At 45.3% G+C, this 24614-nt stretch overlaps 1 protein-coding gene across 6 annotated transcripts in view; it reads left to right on the top strand.

Moving 5' to 3' along the window:
- Nucleotides 1–24614, top strand: part of SFI1 (SFI1 centrin binding protein) — a 145840-nt gene that overhangs the window by 84754 nt on the left and 36472 nt on the right. For 5 of the 6 annotated variants that reach the window (XM_068238479.1, XM_068238463.1, XM_068238456.1 and 2 more), the window contains exons 17-18: nucleotides 12747–12822; nucleotides 22572–22667. In XM_068238479.1, the coding sequence (XP_068094580.1) occupies nucleotides 12747–12822; nucleotides 22572–22667 (172 nt within the window). The remainder of the gene's footprint in view (nucleotides 1–12746; nucleotides 12823–22571; nucleotides 22668–24614) is intronic. The other variant, XM_068238488.1, reaches the window with a different exon arrangement.

Genomic DNA, 24614 nt, shown 5'->3' with positions numbered 1-24614 from the left:
AGTGCTTGATATATTATCTCTCTCTGAACACGTTATCTCCCGCTTTTATTTCCCTTCTTTTCATTGCCTGAATTCTTTACTGTACACCTAATCTTGTCTGTTTTAATGCTTTATACATGTTTTGGCACTATACAATATACATAAATATGTACATTATTTATGTTGTATTTCACTATGAAACACCACCTCCAAAATGTGTGTGGAATCTGTTCACATCTTTGATCCTCTTATGCTTTGAATCAAAGTAATAGAATATTTCAGTGCTGATAAATTTGTTCTGCTGCTAAGCATGAAATTGTGATCATGCTACAACAAGTCACATGTTTGTTTTTTCGGTGTTCTTGTTTGCATATATTGTACCATATTTAAGGCAAACTGCCAGTGTATAGCGGCATCAATTAAAGAAACTCCACTTTTGGTAAATAATATAAATACTGGGACACTTTGAAATTTGAGATTGAAATTTACCTCTTCATTTCAGTCTAAACCCGGAACCTAAAATGAGAGCTATATGGGGGCTGCCATATTTCTTAACTTTTAAACAATTCCAGTTGCCTGGCAGTGCTATTGATAATTTCAGCATCAGTAATATCTAAATAACACACCTGAAACAAGCATATAGATAAACTAGTCAGAAACATCTGATCTGCATGCTTGTTGAAGGTCTATGTCTAAATTGATTAGCGGCCAGAGGTATGTCAGGCAACTGGTATTGTTTAAAGGGACCCTGAGCAGACGCCGTGGGTATGTATGTAAACATACCCAAGTCTATTTGGTAGAGGATATACTCACCAGCCTCATATCTAAGTGCTCCTGCTCCCAGGCTGCCGCTATAAATTACATTGTAATCGGCAACTCTGAAATAAAGTAGTGCTGTGGCCCGGAACTGGAAGACTGCAGGTCCTGTCTGTGCATGCACAGGCTTAATGGCTTCTTCCTTCCCGCAAGAACTGCATAATGACACGCAGCAGAGGAAGGGAGGGGGGAAGAAGCCAGGAAGGCTGTGCATGCACAGAGGTCCGCAATGTTCCCGTTCTGGGTCACAGCACGACTTTGTCAGTCGCCGATTACAATGTAATTTAAAGCTGCCAGCCCGGGAGCAGAAAAGCTTGGATAAATGGCCGGTGAGTGTATCCTCTTTGCCAAATAGACGTGGGTATGCTTATATGCATACCCACGGCGTCTGCTCAGGGACTCTTTAACTGGAAATAATAAATATGTCAGTCTCCAGATATCTCTCACTTCAAAAATCCTTTCAGCCAGCTGATTTTTTTTTTTTTGATTTTTTTTTTTTTTTTTAAGCCAAATATTTCTAACTGCTTTTTTTTTGTTTTGTTATTTTTTGTTTTAGATTTAGGTGAGCAAAACTTTTATTTCCCTGCTTGCATAACTAGACCAGAAAGCAGGAAGTCACATTTCCGCATCTTTGGATAAAAACCTTAGCTATGTGTTGTGTATTTTTCTCCAGTCAGCATTTTATTCATATTGGGAAGGAGGAAGCAAATCCAAATTATGCTAGGGTGCCATATTTTTTTTCTTTTAAACTTTGGTTACCACCACTTGACCTTTTTTTTTTTTTTGTCAGAAGCTCACGTCAACCACCTATCTCACAATCTATTCTGCAAAAACAATGAAAATTGTACATTGCAATTTATTTGATTATTTACATGTTTGTCTGAGAGATTTGTCTCTTTTATTTTTCTTCATGAAAATAGAGTTGCCATGTAAAGTGTTCCTGTAGTGGGATTTCTTCCCATCTGTTAGTAAGGCAGCACACTGGACAACATTAGTGTTCATACACACATCTAATTTTACCACTTCCATGTAGTATGAGGGCCAACATACTATGAACAGAATGTGTAGGTAAGCTCTTGGCTGCACAGAAGCTGTACAATTGGTCAATCAAAACTTGATGTGTATCCGCCTCTTTTCAGTGTTGCAGACTTCTGTCACAAATTGGGTCCGCTGAACCTTAATGAATCTCTGTAGTTGGGTGAGAATATCCAACAGTCTAATTGACTATCAGCTTCTTTGTAAACTGCCTTGCCTTTGCAATTAGTGTGGAAGCCAAGCACGGACATCAGGAGGGGGTATTTGGCTAGCATGGCAGAGGCGATGCATTGGATTAAAGGAGGCAGAGGAAGGGGAAGAGGAGAACGGGAGCTTCTCTTTCAAAAAATTTTATTAGTATTTTCACAATTTAACATATCATCTGTTGCAGACTTAGTGCAGTTCAAACCAAACAGAGTTATGCGATCTTACATACATATTATAAGTTTGTGAACTAGCACAACATTCCACCCTAAAGTTACACACCTACAATAACGGAATATCGTCTGGCAAGGTGCTGTTCTCCATCAAAACTTTGATTTTAAGTTATCTAGATCGGGCACTAAACCCGCAGGTGAGGTTTAGAAAGGGAAAAGTCCCACTAAAGATAGAAAAGAAGGAGAAAGGAAAGTAAGAAAGAAAGCAAAAAGAGAAAGGATGAAAGTATCTAGGGTCCACTTTTTGCTCCCTAACCTTTGTAATAGATCAGTGTGTACAGAGGCAATGGTTGCCTATGTACCCTGAGGCAAGCCCATATATGAACGCCAAGGATTCCAGATTTTGTAGTGCTTCTCCATCTTATCCTCCAGTACTCCAGCCATCTGCTCTTGAATCATAAAATTTGTTACTCTATTTTTCAATTCCTTAAATGAGACAAACTGGGTCTCCCATGCTCATGCTATTACTTGAGAGGCTGCCACAAAAATGAAATTAGCCAGAATATTTTGAAATTTATTAAGCGATTTCTAATCTGGAGTGTAAAAGGGCAGACCATGGATCTTTGTTAATTGGCTTGTTAAATAATGATCTAAGCAGCCTGAACACTCGAGACCAGAACCTTGAGAGCATGGGGCATTGCCAAAAGGTGTGTAGGATGTCTCCTTTAGTGTCACAGCCTCTGAAGCAGTTGCCAGAATTGGATTGAGAGAAATGGCGGAGTCTAGAGGGTACCCAGTACCATCGTAACATCACTTTATAGGCAGATTCAACAAGTGCTAAGTTAAGAGAGAGTTTGGGAGTTGTGTCCCATATCTTTCCCCACTCTTCCCTAGTTTTTGTGCTTCCTAGGTCAGACTCCCATCTTTGTACATATCCATGGTGGAAGGATTGGGGTGGGTCATTAAGCAAAGCGTATATTTCAGATTTTGTCCCTTTGGAAAAGGGATCAGAAGCACAAAATCTCTCAAATCTAGTCATAGAGAGAGGAAATTGCGTCTGGGGTGTAAGTAGAGATTTCAGCCAATGGCTTAGTTGCATGTAACGAAATCGCTCTGTTGCTGGAATTTGATATTTTTCGCAAAGATTATCCCAGGTCAATAGGCCTGAGCTGGTGGTCAAAGCTTTTACTTGCTCCAGACCCCGTTCCCTCCACCATTTAAAGCTCTTAAGATTGTCGTAAGCTGGGGTAAATAATGGGTTATCTATGAAAGATATCAATGGTAAGGTGGGTGACATCAAGCCTGAGGAGTAACGTACTGTGTCCCAGACTGCCAGACAATGTTGCATAATTACACTCAAATCCTTGGGGCGAAGTGAGGGTGGATGTGGACCGGCAATAGCCTGAAATGGTAGAGAATCTTAGGTAAAAGCGTCATTTTTATTGAGTTTATCCGACCCAACCAGGAGAGATTATATGCCGACCACTGCGTTAAAGAGTGAGTGATTGATTTTGCTAAAGGATAGTAATTGTGTTGAAAGAGCGCTTGGCGTGAAGCCGTCAGTTTTATTCCCAAGTTTTCTATAGAGACATCTGACCATAAAAAGGGGAATTGGGTTTTTAGAGATTCACTCGTGCTAATGGATAAAGTGATATTGAGGAGTTTGGATTTGGTAGTATTGATCTGGAGCCCTGATACCATGGAGAATCTAGCCAATAAGGACATAAGTTCTGGGAGGGAGGATTCTGGTTTAGTAATAAATAATAATAAATCATCCGCGAATAAGTTAAGTTTATGATGTATATCTGTCAGTTCTACCCCTGAAATTCCATTGTTCTGTCGGATGGCAATTGCCAAAGGCTCCATGTTTGGAAGTAATTGTTGAGAGAGAAACAGATGGTCTATCCTGCAAAAACTCCCGTGGGGATTGGAGTAAAATGTGTAGTCTCGCGTCGCGTGGTAGGGTTAACCTCTCTCCAGGCATCATGAAGGTTTTAGGAGCGAAATGGAGAGTATATAACTGAAGGGCATGGGGCTCCAGGGGTCTGAGATGAGGTAGTCTGAGTTGTTGGTTTAGATCTATCCAGCTTTTCATCTAATACTGAATTAGTGTCCCCGCATTATAAGGGTGCCCACTTTGTGATGGTTTACAACCTGCACCAGGTGAGAAAGAAAACGTTCCTGGAATCTATTAGGTGCATAGTGTGACACTAAAGTCAAAGGAACACCGCCTAAGGTCCCCACCAGCAGCACATATCTCCCAGTTGGGTCGGATATTTGGGTTATACATTTAAAGGGTAATCCTCTACGGAATGCTATTGTAACCCCTCTTACTTTCTCGCGTGCTCGGGAATTAAATGTCAGCGGATAATAACTGAGGAAGGAAGGGTGGCAAGATACTGAGAACCTAGTTTCCTGTAGACAGACAATGTCTGCCTTACAGGACTTATAATAGCGGAATGCCTTGGCTCTTTTCTGTGGAGCATTGAAGCCTTGTACATTATGCGAGATTATTAAGCTTCCATTATCATTATGCAGTGCCATTGTACCAGATGAATGTGTCTATAATCATATAATTATCGTACCAGAGGGAGAAAGAGGGCCCCAGAAGACAGAAGAGAAATAGATAAAGTTGAGGAAAGAAAAGGTAAGAAACCAGGTAAGAATAGAAGAGTTTGATGAAGGCGTCCCTCTAGATGGAGGCCAAACAGAGGGAGGCCTGGTAGTACCAGAGTATGACTGGCCCTGCGCTTTAAGAGCGCAGGGGGAGTCAAAAGCACGCTCAGCAATGCTGAGAGTAATGGCCCATACTCACGGGCTACAAATGTCGCCGCAACACGCGGCGCGCGCGTGTTGCGACGACAGGTCGCCCGTGAGTATGGGCCGTTGAACGGGCGCGCACCCCGAACTGTCGCCCGTCGCTGATGTCACCAGGCGATTGAAATGTTTAATCGCCTGGCGACAGTCGCCGCCGCAACTCCGCCGCAGCTGTCGCTAGTCCGCATGAGTACGCGGACTAGCGACAGCAACCTCCATTGAGAGCTTCCGGCGGGGAGAGGAGGAACGTCGGCGACAGCTTCTGTCGAGCCGCTGGTCCCTCTTCCGCGTGTGTACGCGGAGGGACCTGGCGAGGAGCTGTCGCCGGCACGCTCACGTGTGCTGGCGACAGGCCACTTTTGATGCCCGTGAGTATGGGCCATTAGGCCAAAAACATGGCAGGGAGGTCAGTGACCTCCCCCAGCCGCATAGTTTGTTTAAACTAGAAAAATAACTTGACTTAAACGCCCACTAAAAACAGAACAGGCTCCAACCTAACGATATAAAACACATCGAGCAGTATGCATATAGACCTGGACCCAGCAACACCTGGGGAAAAAAGGGCAGGTTAAGTGAGAACTAACAGACTTATTAAGATAGTGCTTATAACCCAGGGGGGTCAACAAAAAAAAAAGTAATTAACAGATAATCTATCTCTTCTGGTATTCCTGTAGGGCCCCTAGGTTATCTGTGGAATTGAAGTTCCATAAAACATGTCCCAGGTCCAGAGTTAATGGTGAAAATAAAAGAACAAAATGTCAGCTGTTTTCCAAATAATCTTATAGGCTACGGAACTTAAACTGGGTTGAAGGAAAAAGATAGAACCAACTTGACAAACCCGCAGGTAAAAAATATAATGGTCATCCTGGATCAGAAATCCTAGAAGGGGAGGGTGAGATCGCATCTCGCCTAGATGTAGCACGGCGAGATTTAACTGTTTCCCAGAGAGGTTCAGAGCGGCTCGAGTGTTGGCTGTGAGCAGGGGATCCAACGGGTAGACTGAGCTGTAACTGTTCAAACTTACGTTGAGCTTCTTCAGGTGGGGGGGGGGGGGCCTTCTCTTTAAGTGGGGTGAGAGCCCTGTGGATGCGATCAAATTACAGTCTATCGATAGGTATAGACTGGTCCAGCTCCTGAAAGAGAGCGGTGACTGTAGATTGAAGATCGGTCACTGTTTCCGGATCCCGCGGATCCTGAGGTTGCAGCGCCGGGCCCTATTTTCAAAGTCCTCCATTTTTAGGTGTGAGAACTGCGCATCTGCTTGCACTGTTTCTATGTCTTTTTCATGTGAGTCTAAAACTACTGCTGTTTTATCCATCCTTTGTTCGAGATCATTAGTGCGTTTTCCCAGCTCTCTGATCTCCCTCTTTAGTTGGGATGTAATATGTGTGGAGGCCTCATCTAATCTTCGCTGCAGGATTGCCTCGAACTGTTCCAGGAGAGCCCTGTCTCGTGCAGTTATGCCCCCAGTACCTTTAGCTGTGGCTGTAAGCCTCTTTCTGCGGTCCACTCTGCTGTTGTCATCTGAGACGCGGGCTGGAGACTCAGCTCGCTGCTGCTGCCCGGGCGCCATCTTGGGTGGAGTGCTGCTCAAGGAGGGAGGCTGAGATGCGTCTCCTCCGTTCTGTTTGCCGGTGCGACGGCCGCCCATCCGTGGTCTGAGAGGGCTAGGGATCTTTACGGATTGCGTAAGCCGGCTGGAGCAAGTCTGTTGCAGGCGTGCTGATAACTAATGCGGCCGGGGGATGCAGGATGAGGTTAACGAGCGTCCATCTTCCTCGGCTGCTGGCCACGCCCCCCAGAACGGGAGCTTCTGAACTAGTAGACACTCGGCAGACTTTAGTAGAGCCTCTTTAGTTACAGCTGCCTGTGTTACTGAGGTGGCCACCGTTTTCCTGTCATGAAATTATCCACTGCTTTTCTTCAAATGTGAGAACAGGTTCTCCATAACATATTCTGTGCTATAGCTGCATCCTCAGTACATAAACTTGTCTAAATCCTGTGATATAAAGTGAACCAGTGCAAACATGCTGCTATGTTGTTTTTCTACGTCTGTTTTTTTTTTTTTCCTGTGCTCTGAAATGGTCTCTCATGTGTAAAGAGTGAGGCTTCAGCCTGCACCATAAATTTGGCCCACCCCTTCCTGACTTGCTAAGCTGCTGTTATCAACCAAGTGTCATTAGCTCTAGTCATCCAAAGAGATGGTCTATTGTGTTAAAATATTTATGCTCATTTCATTCATATACTGTATATGTATGTATATTTTACAGGACTAAGCAAGTACCATCTCTTCAATAGCTTATACTGGAGCAATTGGTATGTGGTGTTCTGTTGTTGGTTACTGGTCCTGCGACAAGCTGTAGTTTGTAAAGTTTTGACAGGGTCCTTAGAGGCCTTTCTTTGTTCAGAAACAGCTATTTGTATTGATTAAGATTTTTTTTCTATGGGAGATGAAACTGGATAGCTGGAAAGGGCAAAAGAAGGATGCGGAAGAGCGTGAAGGATTTTGTGCCATCAATAAGTCTGTCTCTACTCCGCCCTGCTTTTGTAAACCAGGTCTATACGCATCCTGGGGGATTGTTGGCAAGAACTAGCAACTAGAACTAGAACAAGAACCTGGCTGGGTAATGATTTTATGTAATATTTTAGTCAGGGCTGTGGAGTTGGAGTCGAGGAGTCTGAGTCGGGGCAATTTCTACCCACAAATCCTAAGGTCAAGAGAGACCATGAACACGTGTCATGTCATGGCTTACAAGCTGCCTCCAAGTATGAGCTATGTTTAAAATGCATATTCAGGCTGCTGTAAATCTTCTTTTCCCTGTTCCCTTACTTCACCATGCTGCTAGCCCATTTTCTCTCCCTCATTACTATGTGCCTACCTGTTGCATTGGGACAGATTGTCGGGAGGATGTGTCCAACAGGCTGGAAATTGCAAGTGATCGTTCATCACTGTGTGCCACATGTGATGACATCACTGCACATTGCATATTTTGATTACATATGTGGGAACAAAATCAGACACCCTGTGATATGTAGGAGAGCAGAGAGCAACTAAGAGGGGACTACTCGGATGCAGCTTTGCTTTCCAATAGTCTTTTTACAACATTAAGCTAAACTGTCTTGTTTTAGTTGCTTGATAGTTCAGGGATAAAACTCAAAGTGAACTCCAAACATATTTTCTCCTGCTTGGACACAGTAGTTTGTGCTTTTTTTGCCGACTCTGGCCTCATTGTATATTTTTTCTCTACCCTTCCTAACCCACAACCATCTGTTACTGGGATAAGGAGTAGTGTTATTCCCAAGAAAGCTTTTATTCTGCCAGGTGGTAGACATTCATCAAGAGTGATGCACAGCAAGGAACAAACAGGAGGAGAAGATTGTGATAGATATACTACAGCAATGAGGCTCCACTTATAAATCACCCTACTGAATCGGCACTGTGTGAAATTAGAACTTACTTCAGAACATGTCTTACAGGTGTGACTGTTCCCATATATTTACATGTCGCAGTGGATTGCAAAGATGGGGAGTTACAAGGGCACAGAAAAAACATTCCCAGTTGTTTGATATGTAGATGGATCCATGAATATGCCCTACTAAATGCTGAGAAGCACTTTGGTTTTTAATGTAATACTATTCACGTTCTGTGCATGTCTGTTTTGGCACTATAAGACCAGATGTCTGCTGAGATCATATTTTAATATGGGGTGGGCAAAAGTGGTAAAGGTTCAGTATCAGGTAGAAATCAGTCATTTACCACGTTACTATTTTATTCTGGTCTTATGTTTGCTTTTTAATTATATTTAGTCTGTTATGACCACCTGCTCTACAGTTTGTTTGTTTTTTGTAGCAGTTTGTTTGTCAATGAGGTCAAGATTACGGCTTGCATCCAAATTGTATGCATCTTGGAATTGGGCCAATCATTCAGCAGGAAGAGAATCTGATTTGGCCAAAAACTAAGCAGAATCAGTATTCTACTCAGAATTTTTTTTTTCTAGCCAGGTGGAGTGGGACTGGGAAATTTGGTATTGGGGAGTATTAAACTTTGCAAGCATGTGGCTACAAATAGTGGGCAGTCCCTATAGGCACTGATCGCCTATTGCTTTGGGGGATGGGGAGGGGCTACTGAAGGTGCTGGGGGGTACAGAGAGCCATGGCTGCGTGATGCAGTGACGAGACAGTGAGAGAATAACTTACAGTATCTTGTCTGTCGGGATGGAGCTCAACCTGGAGCAGCATCTCCATCCTCTACCTTTGCTGCCATGCTGTGCTGAAGAATCGCAACATATGACTGTGGGGGCAGAACTTCACAGTCAGGGGCAGAGCTTAGCTATGATTTGGGGTGGAGCCTATCGCCAGTTTGGGGCGAAGTTAAGTTTCTCTGCACACAGGGTAGAGGCCGGCTCAAATGGTCTCCCGGTCTCTTCTGTCCCACATTTCTAGAGTACCACCCTGCATTTAAATCTCCCCTCCCCTCTGCCGGCAGCCTCCAACACTGTAGTGTGTCCCCTACCACTCCTGTCAGGTACTAACTGCTGCTTTTCCTTGACATGGCTGTTGGGGTGAGCGCACCAGCCTGCTTGTCTGCCCTAATGCTCTTCACAACCTTCTCTGTGAAAACTTTGTGAAGGGCATTTGATCTGGGAGCTGTTTAGTTTAAAAATTAAATTAAATGAAGAATACAAGCAGACTGGCGGTTGCGAGGAATGGACGCTGGAGAAAGCATTGTGGAGGACCACACAGGAGCCGCACATTAAACTGCTGTGGTGCTGAAGCCAGTTACTGGATCCTTGATTATCTACTGTGCAGCCCGATTCAGGAGAGAGGGAGTGGGCCTCAGTTGACCCTGCAGACATGATCGCTGTCTGTGAAGCTTTGAATTGATTAAAGTACACGTGGGAGCTTAGAGCTGTGTTGTTGGCCGCAGATTGGTGCTGTCAGTGTGATATTACAGTTCAAAGCCACGACAGCCAGGCGTTCCCCTAAATTAGCTGGGTGGAGCGCCCAGCTGAAAGTTTCTAGGGAGAACACTGAGCATGCAAGTGGTAACTATTTGCATCTCATTGACCATCCCTATTTGTAACATAGCTTTAAGATTGCTCAGTCAGTTTTCTGTTTGTGGTCAGCATTTTAGTAGTTTTACTTGGCTTTTACAGCATGGGAAACCAAGTTGTCCTTGCAGGATATGGGGAAAGCCGATGTGGCCAATGTGTGTGTGTTCAGGGCTGCATGCAACAAATATGTGTCTTCAGAAGAGGCGGTCGATGAGATGCCAATAAATAGAGATTGAGATGGCTTGGTCAGGTGCAGGTTTTGATTACCCAATGCCCCCCTACCCATATAAAATGTGTAACACCCCCCCCCCCCCCTCTCCTCTGGGTCCGTAGTGAGCGTTGCAGGCTTCATTCGATTTCCCAATGTCCCCCCCATGTAAAAAATTGTAACCTTCCCTCCCTGGGCCTTTGGGAGTGTTGCAGGCACACCTATCTGCTTTTGTAGCTCCTCCTCACGTGTCTTTTTCCATGGCTGCTGGGAATGCCTGTTCCATGACATCACATTCATGTGGCTGGGTCATGTAGTAAATGCAAATGCTAATAACAAGCACAATAAGTTTCCAGTGACATGCAGACATTACCAAGAGCAGGCAGATATCAGTGACATATAAAGACTGCCGATAGCAGATATCTGACAATAGTCAGATATCCGTCAACAGGCAGATATTGCCAGTAATGGGCAAATTCTAATAATATGCAAATAATATGAGTAGCCATATGTAAAGGCAGATATTACATGCAGACACTAATGACAACTTGCAGATTTCAACAAGAGACTGATTAATTTAATTGATTTTTCACTGACCAGCCGATTCCCTGATAACAGATGCCTCTGTGACACACAGGTACCCTAGTGACAGACAGATACCCAAAGAACAGACAGGTAATAGTCCTCTGTCAGTTATAGTGATCTGTCAGATAAGTGACAGTGAGTAAGTGATAGGCATACAAGGGACAGTCACTGAATGGCAGGCAACAACGTTTTAAAAAGAGACATGGGGTTTCTGACTACGGAAACGTAGCTTGCTGGGACTCTGAACTCTGAGTTGTAGTTTTTAGTATCATCCCCTGAAAGTACCTGAAGTGTTTCCAAAGCTATGTGGCCACCCTCTCCTGTGTTGGTTTGGCCTGCTCCCAGCTCAGCAACCGTGGCCTAATAGGTGGCTACCAAACAAGGGGTGGACTGCAGCAACACAGGTGGGGGTGGCCACAGAGCTTCAGAAATACATTGCACAAAAACTGTCAATGCAGTTTTGCTAATTGGGGCTTGGGGCAGAGGTGCGGAGTTTCACAATGATACCTATTTATAGATGAGCGGGGGAGTTACTTTCCTTGGCAGCTGCCACTTCTAGCATAACTTACAAAAAGGTTTTAGTTAAAAGTATAGTACAACCTAGGTAGTCTTTAAAGGAGTCATCGGGCAAGCAACATGAAATCCAATTTACTTACCTGGGGCTTTCTCCAGCCCCTTGCAGCCAACTGTCCCATGCTGACAGCTCCGTTCACAGCCGTCGGCCGTGATCCCCGCACGGTGCAGAGGCCGACCTCGAGCGAACACGCCGAATCCAGTGCAGGAGACTTTGGCGCACATGCCGCCACCATAGACCGTAATAGAAATTACGGCTATAGCTGCGTACAGAGAGTAACTTCAGTGCCATCAGAAGACGGAGCTGAAGTTACTTTTATAACACTATATTTCGGCCTCCAGTAATTGCTGGAAGCTGAATTATTTCATTGCCCACTATCCATGGCAGCCTGGAGGGGGAATAGTAATTAACAGGGCCGGGAACTTGTGCAGCAGCAGGATCAGCCATATACCGGCTATGTCCTGCTCCCAAGTCTCCCGTGCCGATTCCTCTTGTACGCAACCACGAGGTTGTCCTTGTATGCGACGTACTGCACAGGCGCAGTAGTTCTGCGTCTGAGTAGTAAGCCTCGGACAACATGGCCTTGATTGACAGCGGCGTTAGCGCAGTAGGACGACGCCTGGCGAGACACCGTGCGGGGACCCCGGGCCAGCGGTGGAGAGCGGAGCTGCGGCATGAGGCATGTCAGCTGCAAGGGGCTGGAGAAAGCCCCAGGTAAGTAGTTCGGCTTTCATGTAATTTGCCTGATGATTCCTTTAAGGAAGCAAATTTTTGTTGTTGTTGTTGTACAATGTTATTTATGGGTATTGTTTTTATTTGTTTAATCATGTAATAACTGTTTGTTCTAGTGAAACATTATTTAACTTCAGACTTTTGTGCCTAAAGAGGAACTCCAGTGACATATGCTAGAATGCAGTGTATTATTCAGGATACTTTTAATTATCCTGGTTTCAGCATTACAAATACTTCCCATAGCTACAGAACAGTATATAATTCTGTATATTGTTATGTAACCCTGTAAATACATTTTTTTTTTTATTTTGTAAGCAGAGTTAGGATATAATGAAATAAAAAAAAAGACTGTGCTCCTTTTTAAAGTGAGGATTTTGCAGCATCAGAAGGAGGGGGTTGTTTGTTCTATACCACATTCTCCGCTTCGTATGTTTTCCCACCTCCTTCCATCTGACAAAGTAAAACCATGCTGCTATGAAAAGTGGGAAGCTTGGCTTTCTCAGTATAGCAGTGACTAAATGTTGCTATGTAGGATTCTTGTCACAGTGCTGTCCTTGTTTCTATATCAGGCGATCCAAAGAGGAGGCAGCAATGAGTCACCACAGACGGCTCTGTATGAAGAAAGCTTGGTTTCACTGGAGACTGGTGAGGGCTTTCATTTTTCTCCTATTCTTGAAAAGTATTTCCTGCTGGAGTGCGTCCATTTGACCCAGTGAGCTGTGAGGACATCCAGTTCTGTTATCACTACAGCATTCACTTAGCTGCAAGTCCACACTGCAGGATATAAACTGTGTCTGGTTCTCTCTATATTTAGACATAATCCAATTTATCTCACCGCACTGAGAGCCAATTTTAGGCTCCATAGGGAACAATATACACATAAACAGGTGTGTAGGCGTATGCAGCACTAAATATCATATATATATATATATATATATATATATATATATATATATATATACACATATACGCCGAAAACATCGCATCGGGTGCCCCCTGAAGCAGAGCATTGATGCGCCATTTCGGGGGCACTCGATGCGCCGCTTTCGGTGCACTGGGTGCGACGTTTACAGGGCAGTGGGTGCGTCGTTATCGTTGCACTATTACCGGTGCTGCGCTTTGCGTGCGCGATGTGTTTGCACAAACCACTTAACTCCGTGGTTTGCGCCCACTAGCTCTTAAAGCTCACTAACCGGCTTAGCTCTGGAGTTTAAACAATGCATGACTTTTTTTCATTCACCTAAAAGAATGTCTGGCTCAGGTTTCATGGGCAGAAAGCCACTTCATCAGAGTCTACCTTGTAATTCTCTCTAAAACATATCGGAGTACCAGCAGGAGAGTAATGGAAGTGCTGATGGCCAACTACAAAGGAGTGGGCACCATCTGCCCCTAAGCAGTGCCCTCTGTCACCACCTTACCGTATATTCGATCGTCCAGCAGAATAACTTCTGCAGTATTCAGTTGCTAGTAGAGAAACACTGGACCTGTGGGTAGTATTTATAGTGATAATTTATTGAGTGCCAGTAGATTCCAAAGCACTTAAAGAGACACTGAAGCGAAAAAAAATATATGATATAGTGAATTGGTTGTGTACTATGAATAATTACTAGAAGATTAGCAGCAAAGAAAATACACTCATATTTTTATTTTCAGGTATATACTGTTTTTTCTAACATTGCATCATTCTATAATATGGCAGATTACACAACATTCAGCATTCAAAATGATTCTTTCAGAGCAGTCTGTGAACTAATGACCTCTCCTCTGCAAGGGAAAAAGTAAATATTTCACTTACACTTGAGATAATAAAAGTCAGAAGACAGCCCTCTCCACGACTTTGAAAGTCGTAGAGCTTAACCTCCTTGGCGGTTAATTTTTTTTTTCCTTTTTAAAAAAATCCTTTTTTTTTAAATTTTTTTTTTTTTGTTTCATGTAAAGCTACCAGAGTGGTAGCTACATGAAACACCACTAGAGGGCGCATGTGGCCCTCTAGTCCGATCGTCGCCGGCATCTATAGCAAACAGGGGAACGCGTATATAACGCGTTCCCCTGTTTGGCTTCTCCTGTCGCCATGGCGACGATCGGGATGACGTCATGGACGTCAGCCGACGTCCTGACGTCAGGCAGACCCGATCCAGCCCATAGCGCTGCCCGGAACTCATTGATCCGGGCAGCGCAGGGCTCTGGCGGGGGGGGGCCCTCTTCAGCCGCTGCGTGCGGCCGATCGCCGCAGAGCGGCGGCGATCAAGCTGTGCGCGCGGCTAGCAAAGTGCTGGCTGCGCGCACAGCAATTTATAGAATGAAAATCGCCCCACCAGGGGCTGAGATCTCCCCCTGCGCGGCATAGCCCGAGCTCAGCTCGGGCTTACCGCCAGGGAGGTTAATGGCTTTTTTGTATAGAGATAACAACTGGAGTTTCTTAGCTCTTCCTGTACTGGAAACAATTAGACTGATGAATCTGATCTTAATGTTTTATTTCTTAGCTGTACTACACATACAAATCATAATATCATAATTTTTTTTTCGCTTCAGAGTCTCTTTAACAAATAATTTATTAACATTTACAGCACTAGCTGTGTGTGAAGTAGCTACATGTACTGCAATAATTCGTACACTGCAGAAGCTATTTGGGTATAAGGCAATCGAATGGAAAATGGGCAGCACTCACAAAGTCATGCACACATAGTGAGGACTGAGGACCTACAGGGCAGCACTCACAAAGCCATGCACACATAGTGAGGACTGAGGACCTACAGGGCAGCACTCACAAAGCCATCCACACATAGTGAGGACTGGGACATACTGAGCAGCATTCAGAAAGTTATGCACACATAGTGAGGACTTACTGACCTACAACTCTGCCAGCCCTCCTTTCCTCAGCTTGGGCCCTCTCGCTCACCCAAACTGCTCTCCTGCTGGCCCTGCTCCCTCTGCGGCACACTGTTTGGCCTGGCGGTAGTATGCACTGCTGCACCACTGCTGCATGCACAATCTGCCTGCTGCATGGCCCACCCGCCTTCACCTACGGCAGGTGCTGCTCAGCGCCCCTGCGATAACCCCTGGCGCTTCGTATACATTGTGCCAAAACAAGCTGCCACCTCGGTACCATGCGCACCCGAACAACCAGGCGCACCAATCACCTACTCCAGAGCAGAGCTCCTGGGCTGGGAGGCCTGCAGGGCTGAGACTCCTGCCCCGCTGTTTGATGATGTCTTGGCCCACATTGAGCTCCTCATTAGCAAGGACAGGAAACGCCGCCCCAGAGGCTGTAGGGCAGGTGTGCAAGTGAGACTTAAGAAGAAAGGCCTGCGTTCACCCATTCCAGCTATCCTCCTGGTGAACGTTCGCTCCCTTCCTAACAAGATAGACGAACTGCTCATACTACTCAGCAGCAAACACTCTATCGGTGCAAACACCCCAGTCCTGTGCTTCACGGAGACCTGGCTGCATGACATCATCCCGGACAACTCTCTTCTACTTCCAGGTTTCAACCTCTTCCGTGCGGCCCGGGACAGCGCTCTCTCTGGCAAACAGAAAGGTGGAGGCATCTGCCTCTACATCAAGGACGCTTGGTGCTCAAACACGACCATCCTGGGCAAATGCTGCTCTCCGGATGTTGAGCTCTTACTCATCAACTGCAGGCCCCAGTACTCACCAAGAGAGTTCTCCTCCTACGTTCTTGTCGGAGTATACATACCTCCTGATGCCAACACCAAAGGCGCTCTGCGTACTCTCAGCGACACCATCTCAGCATGGGAGACGTCCCTCCCGGATTCCCTCTTCATTATATGTGGGGACTTCAACAGTGCGAACCTCCGCCAAGAGATGCCTCGCTTCAAGCAACACATCACTTGCCCCACCAGAAACCAAAATACCCTGGACCACTGCTACACTGTCCTCAAGGATGCATACAAACCCACTCGACTAGCTGCCCTAGGCAACTCTGACCACTGCCTAATTCATCTAATACCATCCTACAGAAGGCACCTCGAGACATCCAAACCGGTCCTCAGGACTGTGAGGAAATGGACCGATGATGCTAAGCTGCAGCTACAGGCCTGCTTCGATTGTACCGACTGGGCAGCCCTGGAGGCAGCCTGGAGCAATGTACTGAGAACGTCACCTCCTATATTAGCTTCTGTGAGGAGGTGTGCATCCCCAAAAAGTCCTTTAAAGTCTACCCTAATGACAAGCCCTGGTTCAACAGCAAGCTACGCCGGCTCCGCAAAATCAAGGAAGCAGCACACCAGTCCGGCACTCCTGAGGAATTCAAGGCAGCTAGATACACCCTTAAACGAGAGCTCTGCGCCGCTAAGAGGGACTACTACAACAAGCTAGGCCTCAGCCTCAGGTCCAACAATTCACGGGAGGTCTGGAAAGGCCTCAGAGCAGCCACGAATCTTAAACAGCCACCTCAACATGCGCCCCCAAGCCTCGAACTGGCCGAAAAACTCAACGAGTTCTACTGCAGGTTCGAGCACCAACCTTATCACCATCAGGGCAAGGTGGTCACTCCTAGTGCTCCTCCCGCAGCCCCTCCAAGAATGGATCATGGTCTATCAGAGCCGGTGGAAATCCAGGAGGCTGATGTACTAAGGCACCTCCAAAAATCGAACCCCAGGAAGGCCTCTGGCCCAGACGGGGTTTCCTCCTCCTTTTTAAGAACCTGTGCCAGCCAGCTGGTCCCTGTCCTCACCCACATATTCCAGAAATCGCTGAAGGAGGCAATAGTTCCCACCTGCCTCAAAAAGTCTATCATCATACCAGTCCCCCAAAAAATGGGCATCACGGACCTCAACAACTATAGACCTGTTGCCCTAACTTCAACCGTCATGAAGATCTTTGAAAAACTGGTCCTCACCCATCTGAAAGGGGCCACTGATGCTCTCCTGGACCCACTTCAATTTGCATATAGAGCCAACAGATCCACAGAGGATGCCCTCAACATTAGCCTGGCCTTCATCCTGGAACATCTAGACAGGCCTGACACCTACGCCAGAATCCTCTTCCTGGACTTCAGCTCTGCCTTTAACCACTTCACCACTGAGGGGTTTTACCCCTGAGCACCAGAGCAATTTTCACCTTTCAGCGCTCCTTCCATTCATTCGTCTATAACTTTATTATTACTTATCGCAATTAAATGAACTATATCTTGTTTTTTTCGCCACCAATTAGGCTTTCTTTAGGTGGGACATTATGCCAAGAATTATTTTTTTCTAAATGTGTTTTAATGGGAAAATAGGAAAAATGTGGGGAAAAAAATAATTATTTTTCAGTTTTCGGCCATTATAGTTTTTAAATAATGCATGCTACTGTAATTAAAACCCATGAAACGTATTTGCCCTTTTGTCCCGGTTATAAAACCATTTAAATTATGTCCCTATCACAATGTTTGGCGCCAATATTTTATTTGGAAATAAAGGTGCATTTTTTTCAGTTTTGCGTCCATCCCCAATTACAAGCCCATAGTTTATAAAGTAACCGTGTTATACCCTCTTGACATAAATATTTAAAAAGTTCAGTCCCTAAGGTAACTATTTATGTATTTTTTTTAATTGTAAATGTTTTAATTTTTTTTTAATTACAAAAAAAAAAAAATGGAGTGTGGGAGGTAATGAGTTAATTTTATGTGTAAAAGTCATTTATTTGTATGTGAAAAATGTGTAGGGTGTAGTTTACTATTTGGCCACAAGATGGCCACAGTAACTTTTTGTTTTAATGCGACCTCCAAGCTTCCTTCCGGAAGCTTGGAGGAAGAATAAGGAGGCTGGACACGTGAGTTTTTTCTCACAATGATCGCGCTGCCCATAGGAGAGCAGCTGATCATTGCGGGGCTTAGATCAACGAACGGGAATGGATTTTCCCGTTCATTGATCTCTGGGCGAGCGGGCGGCGGCGTGTTTACTAGCGGCGGGCGGCGTGTTTACGAGCGGGAGCGCGGGCAGCGTCGGGAACGCGGAAAGTACGTGTTTCTCCGTCCCTGGTTTTTAAAGGATGGAAAAAGGGGCGGAGAAATACGTACGCGCGGGGGTAAAGTGGTTAATACTATCTGTCCAAACATCCTGTACGACAACCTAGTGCAACTTGGAGTCGACCACACTCTCTACGGGTGGATCAAGGATTTCCTCACCAACAGGAAGCAACTAGTATGACTCGGCAGCTGCTCCTCCCAGGAGAGAACCACTAACACCGGTGCTCCCCAAGGGTGTGTACTGTCCCCGATCCTGTTTTCCCTGTACACGAACTGCTGCGTCTCAACCTCAGACTGCGTTAAGGTCGTTAAATTTGCGGATGACACCACTATCCTCGGCCTGATCAGCGGAGAGGACGAACGCGCCTACCGTAGCGAGATTGAGCGTATCTGCAATAGGGCAGTTTCTAGGCTAAATTGCACCCAGGGCGAGGGTGTAAAAATTGCGCCCCCCCCCCACCCCTGTGGACTTGGGAACCCTTACTCTTTAGGAACAGAAACACAGCCACAGGTCACAAGTAGATCTGTCTACTTTCTAGTGACCAGCCGCTCATTCAGGAGGAAGCAAGAAAACACCCAGGCGAGGAGAGCCCGGAAAGCCGACTCCTCCATAGGCACTGTGTACTGACAGCCTGCAGTACCGCTACAGGACATCAGGTGTCATCACGGGGTGGTGATGTGATGATGACTTGAAGTCTGACGCAGGCAGCCTAGGAGGAGTCAAGGAGGGTGATCACGCTGGTAATCTTCTTTCTTCTTCCATTTGGCTGCACTGCTCGTCACCAGCTCCCTAGCGGCAATGTCCTTCTGCCTGCGCCCCCCGTCTTCTACTTTCTGGTCTGCGCCCAGTGCGGTCGCCCTGCCCGCACTGCCCAAGAAACTGCCCTGATCTGCAATTGGTGTAAAAGCAACAAGCTTGTCCTAATTGCTGCAAAGACTGTGGAGCTGATTGTGGACTTCAGGAAGCGCCCTCCCCCCTCTCAATCCAGTTATCATTGAAGGCACTGAGGTGGCCAGAGTAACCAACGTTAGGTTCTTGGGCACAACCATCACCAAAGACTTGAGGTGGGGAGAAAACACCACCAAATGCCAAAAGAAAGCCCAGCAAAGGCTGTTCTTCCTGAGACAGCTGAAGAAGTTTGGTATGCCCCAAGAGCTGATGAAAAGCTTCTACACAGCCACTATTGAATCTATCCTTTGCTCCTCTATCATCGTATGGTATGCTGGTGCCACCGCAAGCGACAAATACAAATTACAGAGGGTGATCAAAGCAGCGGAAAGAATCATCGGGACTCCGCTGCCACCACTGGACCTCCTTCATGCATCTAGGCTAAGAACCAGGGCAAACAGGATTGCACAAGACCCCCGCCACCCCGGCAGTCGCTTCTTCTACCACATGCGCTCAGGCTGCCGCTACAGAACTATTCCAATTAAAACTTCCAGGCACAGGAACTCCTTTTTCCCCCAAGCTGTGCACCTTCTTAACTAGTGCATGCCCACTCAGCATGCCCTCAGAGCATAGCGTCACGGTCACCTCACACTTCTGACAAATTATATATAGGCCCCTACATCGGCACGCTTGTTTCTAGACTGTCTGTGTTTTTACTTTTTGCAATATGACGGTTTCCCATTCTATGTAATGTAATGTAATGTGCTATGTCCAATGCCAATGTGTACCAAAAATAATTCTGAGTGCGGCATCCGTCACACTTAGCGAAATAAATCTGATTCTGATTCTGACTTACAAAACAGCACACAGAAAGTCATGCACACATAGTGAGAACCCACAAAACAGCACACAAAGTCATGCACACATAGTGAGGACCCACAGAACAGCACACAAAGTCATTCACACATATGGCTCAATTCACTAAAGCGTGATAACTGCTATCACAGCCGTTATCACACGATCTGCCATGTGCAAAGGTTTTCATGCGCACAGCGCTACTTCGTGTAATAAGCGAAGGTTTGCACCCGATCACGTGCGCGTTTCATGTGAAACGCACACGTGATCGCGCGCAAACCTTCGCTTATGCAAAGTAACGCTGTACGCGTGAAAACCTTTGCGCTTGGCAGATCGTGTGATAACTGCTGTGATAGCAGTTATCACGCTTTAGTGAATCGAGCCCATAGTGAGGACTTCAGAGCAGCACTCAGAAAGTCATGCACATATAGTGAGGACCTACAGAACAGCACACAGTCATGCACACGTAGTGAGGACCTGCAGAGCAGCATTCAGAAAGTCATGCACACATAGTGAGGACCTACAGAGCAGCACACAGAAAGTCATGCACATATAGTGAGGACCTACAGAACAGCACACAGAAAGTCATGCACACATAGTGAGGACCTGCAGAGCAGCATTCAGAAAGTCATGCACACATAGTGAGGACCTACAGAGGAGCATTCAGAAAGTCATGCACACACAGTGAGGACCTACAGAGCAGCATTCAGAAAGTCATGTACACATAGTGAGGACCCACAGAACAGCACACAAAGTCATGCACACATAATGAGGACCCACAGAACAGCACACAGAAAGTCATGCACACATAGTGAGGACCTACAGAGCAGCATTCAGAAAGTCATGCACACATAGTGAGGACCTACAGAGCAGCATTCAGAAAGTCATGCACACATAGTGAGGACCCACAGAACAGCACACAGAAAGGCATGCACATATAGTGAGGACCTACAGAACAGCATTCAGAAAGTCATGCACACATAGTGAGGACCTACAGAGCAGCATTCAGAAAGTCATGCACACATAGCGAGGACCCACAGAAAGGCATTCACACATAGTGAGGACCTACAGAGCAGCATTCAGAAAGTCATGCACACATAGTGAGGACCTACAGAGCAGCATTCAGAAAGTCATGCACACATAGCGAAGACCCACAGAAAGGCATGCACACATAGGCCTAGTGCACACCAGAGCGGTTCGGCTGCAGTTTGCGATCCGCTTGCGGGTGCGGATCTGCTAGGGTAATGTATTTCAATGGGCTGGTGCACACCAGAGCGGGAGGCGTTTTGCAGAAACGCATACTCCCGGGCTGCTGCAGATTTTGGATTGCGGATGCGTTTCTGCCTCAATGTTAAGTATAGGAAAAACGCAAACCGCTCTGAAAAACGGCACTTCAGAGCGGTTTGCCAGGCGTTTTTTGTTACAGTAGCTGTTCAGTAACAGCTTTACTGTAACAATACATGAAATCTACTATACCAAAACCGCTACACAAAACCGCAAAACGCTAGCTGAAACGCTGCAGAAAAATAACAAAAAGCGTTTCAAAATCTGCTAGCATTTTGCGGATCTGCTAGCGGTTTTTGGTGTGCACCAGGCCTCAGTGAGGACCTACAGAGCAGCATTCAGAAAGTCATGCACACACAGTGAGGACCTACAGAGCAGTACTCAGAAAGTCATGCACACATAGTGAGGACCCACAGAACAGCACACAGAATGTCATGCACACATAGTGAGGACCCACAGAGCAGCACTCCAAAATGTGTTCTTTCTCAGCCTATATACTGTAGCTAAACTTGTGAACTTAGAATTTACGATACCCCTGTGTCAGTCCAACTCCCAAAAAGGTTCCTGACCCCTGATTTAGATGTTCTGCTTCACTTAAAGGGGAACTGAAGTAAGAGGTATACGGAGGCTGCCATGTTTATTTCCTTTTAATCAATACCAGTTGCCTGGCAGCCCTGCTGGTCTATTTCTGTGCAGTAGTATCTGAATAACACCAGAAACAAGCATGCAGCTAGTCTTGTCAGATCTGACTTTAAAGTCTGAAACACTTGATCTGCTGCATGCTTGTTCAGGGGCTATGGCTAATAGTATTAGAGGCAGAGGATCAGCAGGGCTGCCAGGCAACTGGTATTGATTAAAAGGAAATAAATATGGCAACCTCCGTATACCTCTTACTTCAGTTCCCCTTTAAGACATCTTAATGACGTATTTATGCTTGAAAAAAATCTCTGTTTTCCCTTTTGATGTTGCATGTATAAAGCTGTCTGTACCATCAGCTTGCAAGCATACAGGATTGTAAGCCCGACGAAGGCTGCAAAGCCAAAAGCTTGCTTATTCTTATTCTTTATAGTTAGCCAATAAATGGTATCATCTTGATTTAAAACGTATTGCTTTTACTGATGGCTAACACGGTACAATACCCTACACTGCTAGCACTTTAATGAAGGATAATTACCTCTGAATAACAATGGTAAAAGGCTGATTTCCCCATTAACCTAGACAGCTGTAGTTTGTCATTAGAGGCAATATAGGATTGATAGCATTTACAGATTTGTCACCCATTTGTTAGCTAGCTTTATTCCCTTTATGAAAGCTATGATTTGACACGCTAGTGATTCAATAACCAATGTTAATGTGGACCTACATGCCTTATTGTGACCATATCTTTGGTGGCAGTTTGTGTCTCACAGACTTCATAAGAGAGAAAGACAACTGAATGCTCAGGAACATCACCGTTGCTGGCTTCTGGCAAGAGTACTCAATGCATGGAAGGTCTGTATGAGCCCTGCTTAGAGTACCTCTGCATTTCCTTCTTTCATATGTCACCTCACATGGTTTCATCCATTTTAAATGTTACATAAAGTGGCACTATTGTGAAACAATACATTAGCAGGTAAAGTAAATAAAAACACATGGAAGTGGTAGAGGCATGAAAGAAAAACAAATGAGGAAGGAAAGATAAATAAATGACACCCACTAATAACACTCTCTATAGCTTGTGTATTTGTGGCAGAGTTGCTGCAGCTTACTCACTTGTGGGAACCAACAAATACAGCTGGATTAACAACAACAAAAATCTCTCCCTGCGTGCATGTTGCAGGAAAGTTGTTACCCACTTCACAGCTTCTGTACAGTGTATCTACTTCCCTTTAAACTTCATTTAAACGCCCAGGGGTGTAAATATACGTACCCCCGCCAGGGCTGTGGAGTCGGGGCAATTTTGGGTGCCTGGAGTCGGAGTTGGGAAAAAATGCTCCGACTCCTAATGAATTTGTAACTGTAATTAAAATAGAAAATATGATACAATGTTCTATTTCTCAGATAATAGTCATTAAAAATAATGTATATATACAGTGATAGCTCTGTTTAGTCCACAAAAATGAAATAAACCAATCAAAATGAGTTACTTGTGCTGCTTCAATAAAGCAGTCCCCGTATTTTTAAGATCAGATCTACACATCTGATTTTGACTGTATATATGATGTGTACACAGGAATCTCTTATATATACTAAACATCTATGCTGTAAGAATAAAGCCTGATGTGTAGCCGTATCACTAATAGAGATGGTCAATGAGATGGAAATAATTCTGCGTTGATGCTGATTTATGCAAATGTATTCACTCTCTTTGCTCATGAAATCAAATAATTTGATATGTTAAAATTTGGTTTGGTGACTGCGAATTAAAGGCTACCTGAGACGGATGAAAAGTAAAGTTTTATACATACCTGGGCCTTCCTCCAGCCCCCTTCAGGCCAATCAGTCACTTGCTATCCTCCACCACCTGGATCTTCTGCTATGAGTCCTGGTAATTCAGCCAGTCAGTGCAGTCCAGCCACGTGCTGCTCCCACAGCCAGGAACATTCTGCACCTGCGCAATAGTGCTGCGCAGGTGTAGTACGCTTCCGGCGGCGGAGTGTGTGCATGCGCACTACGCCCGAATGGCTCAAATACCTGGACTCCTAGCAGAAGATCCAGGTGGTGGTGGAGGACAACGAGGGACTGATTATCCTGAAGGCGGCTCGCGGAAGCCCCAGGTATGTATAAAACTTTAATTTCATCTGTCTCAGGTTTACTTTGTTACACAGTAGTACTATACTCTACATATGCACTCTCCACAAAGCTGCAGGGAATCCACTGAGAATGTTGTGCACATTGAACACAGAGGTGTTGTCTATCTCCCATAAACCTTGTTCAGATTGTTCATGAAGAATGTGTAATAGAGGAAGAATCTCCTCATTCCCCTGCACATTATTCTTACATGCACCCACACTTACATTGCCTAGGGGCCTGATAGATGTTCTTTGTTCCAGTTTGTACCTTTTACAAGTACTCTTACCAAGGACTAGTTTTAGTCTAAAGGGAATAAATATAGTAGTCTACATATCCTTCTCACTTCAGTTGTCTTGTAAAATTTCTAAGCATTGGCAGTTAAGAGACGAATTTCACGTTACATACTTTTAATCAACAAACTTGTAATATGCAAATTAGAGGAGTTGGAGTCGGTGGAATCCTAAACTGAGGAGTCGGAGTCTGTGGATTTTTGGACCAACTCCACAGCCCTGACCCCCGCTGCCACCACCGCTGTCCACGTCCGCTTGCCAGGAGATCAATGAATGGGAATGCAATTCCCATTCATTGATCTAAGTTCCCGTAGCAATGATCTATGAGAAGCTGCGCGATAATTCTAATAAAAGTTTCCCATCCTCAGTACACCTC

This window comes from Hyperolius riggenbachi, chromosome 1 (genome assembly GCF_040937935.1).
Source record: "Hyperolius riggenbachi isolate aHypRig1 chromosome 1, aHypRig1.pri, whole genome shotgun sequence".
NCBI classification, from domain to species: domain Eukaryota; kingdom Metazoa; phylum Chordata; class Amphibia; order Anura; family Hyperoliidae; genus Hyperolius; species Hyperolius riggenbachi.
Note: the sequence above shows the minus strand (reverse complement) of the source record. Positions and strands in the feature narration are given on the sequence as shown.